This window comes from Tupaia chinensis, unplaced genomic scaffold (genome assembly GCF_000334495.1).
Source record: "Tupaia chinensis unplaced genomic scaffold, TupChi_1.0 Scaffold144899_1, whole genome shotgun sequence".
Lineage (NCBI taxonomy): Eukaryota > Metazoa > Chordata > Mammalia > Scandentia > Tupaiidae > Tupaia > Tupaia belangeri.
The window spans coordinates 1,459,507-1,467,272 of NW_006204759.1; the positions used below are offsets into that span (position 1 = coordinate 1,459,507).

At 54.4% G+C, this 7,766-nt stretch overlaps 1 protein-coding gene across 5 annotated transcripts in view; it reads right to left on the reverse strand.

Moving 5' to 3' along the window:
- Positions 1-53: 53 nt before the first annotated feature.
- SLC43A2 (solute carrier family 43 member 2) overlaps positions 54-7,766 on the reverse strand; it is a 55,511-nt gene continuing 47,798 nt past the window's right edge. For 4 of the 5 annotated variants that reach the window (XM_006167545.3, XM_006167546.3, XM_006167544.3 and 1 more), the window contains 3 exons: positions 4,419-4,492; positions 3,146-3,269; positions 2,561-2,722 (listed from right to left, as the gene is read on the reverse strand). In XM_006167545.3, coding sequence (XP_006167607.1) covers positions 2,561-2,722; positions 3,146-3,269; positions 4,419-4,492 — 360 coding nt within the window. Of the gene's footprint in view, positions 2,723-3,145; positions 3,270-4,418; positions 4,493-7,766 lie in introns of all 5 variants that reach the window. The other variant, XM_014583852.2, reaches the window with a different exon arrangement.

The following is a 7,766-nucleotide window of genomic DNA, read 5'->3' on the forward strand; positions in this document are numbered from 1 at the left end:
TACCCCCCCCCTCTGTTCTCTGCTCCCTTTTTTTTTTTTTTTTTTTTTTTTTAAAATTTGCTATAGGTAGTGCGTACTCACCAGAGAGAAAGAGAAAGTGAGAAAGCACCCTTCAGGGGGGATGGCCATGTTGTAATCCCTTTTCCTCTCAAGCACACGTTTTACAAGCTGCCACCACGTTCAGGGCTTGTACCATGCAGTCGGCCCCGTGGGACCCAGTCTCCTTAAACACCACGCTACCCAGCTGGCCCTCCTGCCCCCATTTCCAGCGCTCCAATCCCCACACGCTGCCAGACCTAGCCTGCTCCCCTCTCTCCATTCCAGTCTCTCAAGGCCTGCTTCTTCCCACAGTGCCACGGCCTCAGGTGGAGAGAACAAGGCTGGGCTCTCACTCCGGGCACTGCTGGGACACTGCAGGCTATGTCTGCCCCACCTCAGTGCATTCCCCCGTGGATCAGCATTTCCCCAAACCACACTCCTTGTTGGGGGTCTGTACCGAGCACCCTGAGAGCTGCTGCTGCAGACGGCCGCCAGGCACGCGTGGAGGACAGCTCTAGAGTCAGCCAATCCCTCAGCGACACCATCTACATCCCCTCTCGGAGACTCCCCAAGTTCCTGATGCCGGACACGCTGCACGTGCTTGCTGGGAAACGGCAGGCGTGACTGTATTTTGGCATTTCCCAGATTTGACTTTAGTACTTTTCCCCCTAAATTAGAATAATCATTACTACATCCCAGGGACAGTGTTCCGAGGAATGGTCTGGGAAATGTCAGTTTGGCTCCTTTTTGTCACTTTCCAATTTTGGCTTTGATTTTTCACATTAGATGGACTGAAGCCTAGGAGATTCGCCACGCTGTGCTCTGCTGTGAACATGGAGATTAATTTGGGCCCATGTCTGCCTCTTCCTACCCACCCCCCACATCCCGACCCTGTTCTCCCAGCCCTCGGCAATCCTAGGGTCACCTATGTCAGGGTGAACCCTCTGCATAGGGGACGAATGGGGTTAGGATTAGCCTGCCCAGCTGGGATAAGCTGCAGTGGGGGTGATCCCCAAGCCTGAGAGGTCCGCACAGGCCCACTGGTGTGCAGGTGGGGGGAGTAAGGTCTTCCCTGGCTGCTGCCCCTCCCAGAAAGGCAGTCTCCCGGAGGGAGGATGCACAGTGGGTACGGCAGGGGCTGGCCGGTGGCAGAAAAGCTTGTCTCCCCTTCCTTCTCAAGCTCAAAACAGGCACTTATAGCCATGAACTGATATGCTAGACGGGGCATCCCTTACCAGGAGGAAAATGGATTTATTGCTTTATAAAAAGAAGTCTGATCAAACTTAGAAGAGGACAAAAAAATTAAAAGCCTAAAAATTAACCAACCCTTCTCAACACTCACAGGAAGTGTGAGACACATGTCTGGGGACAGTCGAGCTGGGTGATTGGTAAGCCAGGCCGCCTGGCCTCTCCCACGTGCACAGCTCCAGGGCCTTGGTAGAGTCTGCCAGCAGGGGGCGCTGTGGCCCTGCGGCCTTGGACAGACTGGGCCTTGGGCCAGCTTGGCTCCTGGGCCCTGCGTCTGCCCTAGGCCTGCATGGCTCCTGGTCTGGCCAGAGGGGATAAAGGCATACCCCAAGAAGCCCCTTCCCCACCCCATCTCATACACACCACACTTACACACTCATCCACGCACCCACATCCTTCAGCCCTTCACAAACCCACTACTCCACCCGGCCTGGGCCTCCTGTCAGCCCCAGCCTTACTTCTACCCCCACAGAAACAGCTGCGTGTGTGGCATGGGGCATGGCCTGGTGGTGCCCCTTTAATGCCCTTCAGGTCACAGGTTGGAACGAGTGGCAGTGGAAATGTGTTCCAGGAGGTGAGGGACAACTGACCAGCCTGATCCATGCTCCTGAGGCTTCGTGTGACCGTCCAGCCTTCCATCCCCTCCCAGCTGTAAGCCAGGAGAGGCTTCTCCACAGGCCTCAGAAGGGCAGGCCGTGGACAGGCCACGGGAGGGGCGGCTGGAATTACAAAGGAGTTAGCACCAACAACAGGAAGCGGGTCCTTCCTTCCTCAGGCAGCCTCAGACTGGCCGGGAAGGAGGCGAGGGGCCAGGCGAGGGGATGCAGAGCGCACAAGCCTTTGTCCTCAGGCAGGCGTGGTCGGTGGGCATGCAGCCGAGGGGCAGGTGGCAGGCAGTGGATGGCAGAGCCCTCTGCTTTGGCAAGAGGCATAATCCAGACACTTGAGGAAGAGAGCCTGCCTGTGTGTCAGGGTGCTCTTGGTTCCTCCTGCAGACACCGCGGAGACCCAAGGCCCTAGGGTCCCTCAGGGGTGGCAAGGGCAAAGCCAGGATTGCCGCTGCTTCCAGCAGGACACTGGCCCGTCCTGGGCCCTCTCCCGTCCTTCCACCGCAGGGCTCCGAGGCAGGACCAGGGCGCCCCTGGGAGCAGCATGGACTCCGACTCGGTGAAGGCGAGGACTGGGGGGTGCGTGAGGTCCTCTGGGGCGGGGAGGAGGGCATCAGCAGTCACTGAAGCACGGGCAGGAGGCCTCGGCCCTGCAGTGGCGAGTGCTACACGAACGCCTCCTGGTTGGATGAGCCATTGATCTTGAGGAAAAGCTTGTCGTCCTCCCTCTTCTGCTGCAGCTGCCTCTCCAGCTGGCGCCGGTAGCAGATCAGGTAGAGGGGGAGGCAGAAGCCCAGCATGCTCAGGGCGAGCAGCCCCACGTTCACCTGGGGGCCGGAGGACAGCGGCCATCACGGGGAGCTAAGACCCACTCTCGCACTCAGGGTTGAGGAAGGGGAAGAAGGCACAAGGAAGGTTCCAGAGGCCTGAGGCCTGCCATTCCACATTCCAGCATCGGTTCTCAGATCTCCACTGGCTGCCAGGCAGCCCTCAGGGCCTGGGTCTCCACCTCAGCTCTACTGAGAGGGGTGGGGTGGGGCTGCAACGCTAGTTTACCTAGAAATCAGGTCCTCAGGGGACATTTTTCTCTTCCTGTCTAGCCACCATTCACATGGGGACCCTGAATTGACCCCAACCAAAGTCCTCCAACTGCCCATCATCAGGGCTCTAAAGCACCCCAAGAGATGCTTACCAGTTCCCACCAGTAGAGAAGAGCAGCCCCTACCCCACCATCCCCTGCCCCTTCTTACCCACAGGGGGTCTCCTTGGAGGGGCCCCGTCATGGCCAGAAAGAGCGGCTGCTGCAGGAGAGCAAAGAGCGCGCTAACCAGAGACTGCAGTCCCGTGAGGCTGCCAAACTGGGTGGACGGGTACCTGTGGGGCAAGGGAGACCTGTCATGCTGGTGCTCTTTTCAAGCTTTCCAGACCTTCTCGGGCCTCAGCTGGGCCCCAGGTGTGCTGGTGCCCCTAGGCTGCACCTTAAGTGCCAGAGAAGGGAGTGGCAGGCACAGCCCGAGGACAGGGTGACTCTGCTGTGCAGTCCTACGGGAACCTTCACTCTGTGGAAGGCCCGCCCTGATTAGCTATGCCCGGGGCCTGTGGGTGTCTGGCCCAGCTGAGTGGAAAGTGTGGTGCCAGCGGGAGTCTGCAGCTTGGGAACCGGGCCCAGGCAGCAGGCTGGAGGCTGGGCCGGCTCGGCCGCACTCCTCCAGAGGAGTGTTGTGTAATCACGGAAGCTCAGCATCCCAGCTCTGCCTGTCTCCTGCCGGCCCTGCCGGGGCAGCCACCGCTTCCTCCAGGCCTGGCAGGGCAAGGCGGAGGACAAGCAGACCTGGGATGACCCCTGTGGGATGCTGCTGGAAAGGGAGAGAATTCCGGATTCAACCTCAGCAGCTGGCAGGCTTTGCCCGCCACCCCCCAGGGGGCAAGGGGCTGCCAGCAAGGAAGGAGCTGGTCTCACAGCCAGAGACAGCCGATGAGGTTTAGTGCCGATTCTGGGCCAAGCCCTAGGCCAGAGGAGGAGGAGCAACTGTGGGTCCATATGGACGTGTGGCCTCTTGGGTAAAAAGTTCAGGTTTCGTTTGAGCCAGGACCCAAGAAGGCTGTGGGCAGCCTCTGGGCTCTCAGAGGCTCTGAGTGAGGGCTGTCTGGTCCATCCCGGGCTGTCACCCATGTCTCTGCCCTCACTGAAGGCCACTTGAACTTCAACATTTAGATTCGGACAGCCAAAACCCACCCGTCCTCCCCGGTGAGGGACTCGGCTCAGTGGCAGTCCCTGAGGCCATTCTGAGTGAACAGAGCACTGACCCAGCACAAGGCACTGACTTCGTGTTAAATGCTCAGGCTTGTGAGCACCCAGCTGTCTGCCCACTGACCCACCTCCTGCCAGGCTCAGCCATCCCTGCCACACCCAGCAGAAACCCTGATGCGAGAAGATAAACCCTCTGGGATAAGCTGTCCCAGCCTCGGGGTCTCAGTCTCATCCTGCCCACCACCCACCCACATGCAGCCTCCAGGACTTACACGGCAGCATACAGGCCCCCGACGGCAGAGTGGATGAATCCTCGCACGATCGTGTGCAGGATGAAGGAAAGGATCTGAGGGATGGAGGGCAGGGTGAACAGGAAGTCATATGGGGCCTTTGCCTTGTCCCCTGCCCTCCAATTCCTGGGGTCCCAAGCATGAGGAACATGGTAACCCAGAGTCGGCCTGTGCCGGCTCTCCAGAGCCAACTGTTGAATTTTCAGAAATTTTGCAAGCCAGGTTTTTGTTACTGTTGGAATTTTTGCTAAGGGTGCATGTACTTGCCAGAGACAGAAACAAAGAAAAAAGGTGAAAAATCACCGCCCAGAGGGGACGGTGCAGCTATCCCATCTCCTCCATTCTCCTCTCAGGATTTTGGACACTCACATACACATGCCCAGTGTGTTTTTCAAACCACTGGGAGAGGGACTCAGACCACACAGTTGGTCATGTGGGATCCAGCTGCCTTAACCTTCACTCCGTCTGCTGCTCTAGTGAGCCAGTTCTTAGATACCGTCACTCTTCAGAATTAGATGATATATGGTAGGAGCTGGCAGGTGGCATGGCGGTTAAGGGACTGAATTCCCACATGGACAAATATGGTTCAAGTCCCAGACTTGAGCATGTGTGAGCATGCCCCAAATCCTGAGAGAATGAGACAAATATGGTTCAAGTCCCAGACACAGAGACTTGAAAATAATGTGTGTGATCATGCCCAAAATCCTGAGAGAATGGAAGAGAGGGGATTGTGGCATGGCCATCACCCCCCGGGGGTGGTGATTTCTCACTTTGCCTCTCTCTGTTTCTCTCAGGAGTACATGCTCCCTAGGGGAAAACTCTAAAAAAAAAAAAAAAAAAAATAGATATAAAGTTACATTTGGGGTTAGCAGGTGGCATGGTGGTGAAGGGCACTGGACTCCCACATGGCCAACTGTGCTTCAAGTCCTGGACCGGGTGGCTTGCTTTTCCACTTTCCCTCTCTGTCTCTCTCTGGTCAAATTAAACAAACAAACAAACAAATAAATAAATAAATTTAAATTAAACAATTATTTTTTTGAAAGTTAAATCATTATTATTATTATTTTTTGAGAGGTTTTCGCTATAGGGCGTGCGCGCTTGCCAGAGAGACAGAGAGAGACAGAGAGACAGAAAGCGAGAAATCACCCCCCCTCCATTCTCCTCTCGGGATCTTGGGCACTCACACACACATGCTCGACGTGAGTTTAAGCCACCTGGTCCGGGACACGAACCACGGTCGACTACATGGGAGTCCAGCGACATAGCCATTACGCTAACTGCTGGCCCCAAAGTTAAATAATTCTTTAAAAAATACTCACACTTATATTAAAATAAAGGTAATAAGTATTCAAAAACCCATCTCTTCCTATTTTTCTGTTTCACTTTTTTTTTTTTGACAGTTTTTGTTATAGGGCACATGTGCTGGCCAGAAAGTGAGAGAGACAGAGACAGTGAGAAAGAAAGTGAGAACTCATCCTTTAGCAGGGATGGCCATGCTCCCTTCTCCATGTTCCTCTTGGGATCTTGGGTACACACACACATGCCCAGTGTGATTTGTTTGTTTGTTTGTTTTTGTTTTTTGTTTATGTTCACTACCTTTATTGTGGTTACAGTTTCATAGTCTTTGCTTATATAAACTTAGCCAATCGTGAGCCATCAATAGGTGGTGGTGTGGTTAAGTCACTGGACTCCCACATAGCTGACTACAGTTCTAGTCCTGGATTCGGTAGTTTGAAATTCATGCCAGGTGTGTGAGCACACGCGCCCAAAACTGGAGAAGAATGGAGAAGGGACTGCGGCATGGCCATCCCCCTGGGGAGTGATTTCTTACTTTCCCTCTCACTGTCTCTCCGTGAGACTCACTGTCTCCCCTCTACATGTGTCCCTGTCACCATCATCAGAGTCATTCCCAAATACTGATGGTTTTTGCAAAACAGGGTGCAACAGCTGTGTTTCTTTGGCAAAATAAGCCCATACCGTCTGCCAGGAATCGTCATCTAGCTACCGTCTCCGCTGAACATGGCCGACGCCAAAGTGACGCCAACACTCTTTAAGAATGTTTTAACTTAATTTCATTTATCCGTTTATTTATTTTTAACTTGACCAGAGAGAGAGAGGGAAAGTGAGAAAGCAAGCTACCAGGTCTGAGACTCCAGCGTGAGAGTGTCCAGCACTTCAACCACCATGACACCTGCTGCCACCCGCCTGCCGACGTGATTTTTCAAGGCACCGGATCTGGGATTCAAATTGCAGTTGGCCACACGGGAGTCCAATGATGTAACTACTACGCCATCTGCTGGTCCCGTTTTACTAGTCATACTACCTGTGCTCTTGTGGTTTTACATCTATTGTAAACGTATGGTGGAAACACCACACATGGTCATCTCTTTCCAAGTCCATATTCCATGACATCATGTGGGTAGCTGGGAATCAGTCACGGAAATCTGCAAACACTGGAAGTCAGGGCTCCCTGCCCCATCCTCAGGACCCTCCACGTGGAACAGCACAGCACTGGCTAGGACTCAGTAATCACGACCTCGGGCTCTTGATTTTGCCCATTGGACTATGCCCAGAGGTCTCCCTGCCTGGCCTCAAGGCAGGTGGCTGTCCTCCTCACCTCCCTAGCAAAGCTCTACCACTGTCCCTGAGAGGGTCCCTGCCCAGGAAGGCCACCACTAGCAAGCTCCGAGAAAAAAAGTACTTGTTAATGATTCCTGAGAGGCACGAGTGCCGTCCACTTTGCCACCAGGACCATGTGTTCGCCCTTTGTGTCTTCTGTACACAGCTTTGCCATCTGGCTGGGCAGCCAGGACCTGTTTCCTGGAACGTGGGTGGTGGAGGGAGCAGGGGTTGCTCTCTGGTGTTGAGAGAGGGCTGTGCCTGGCTGTGCACACACACACTTATACAGGCTCCCCCTCTTCAACTCATGGCCCTCGTCTTTTCATAATTCTTTTTTTTGAGAGAGAGATATTTTTTTTTTGGAGCAGTTTTTCGCTATAGGGTGCGTGCGCTTGCCTGACAGAGAGAGAGAGAGACATAGAGACAGAAAGCGAGAAATCACCCCCCCAGGGGGGATAGCCTCGCCGCAATGGCCCCAAAGGTAAATAATTCTTTAAAAAGGTAATAAGTATTCAAAAACCCATCTCTTCCTATTTTTCTGTTTCACTTTTTTTTTTTTGACAGTTTTTGTTATAGGGCACATGTGCTGGCCAGAACATTCTCCTCTCGGGATCTTGGGCACACACGCGCACGCGCACGGAGTGAGTTTTAAGCCACTGGGTCCAGGACACGAACCGCGGTCGACTATGTGGGAGTCCAGCGACATAGCCA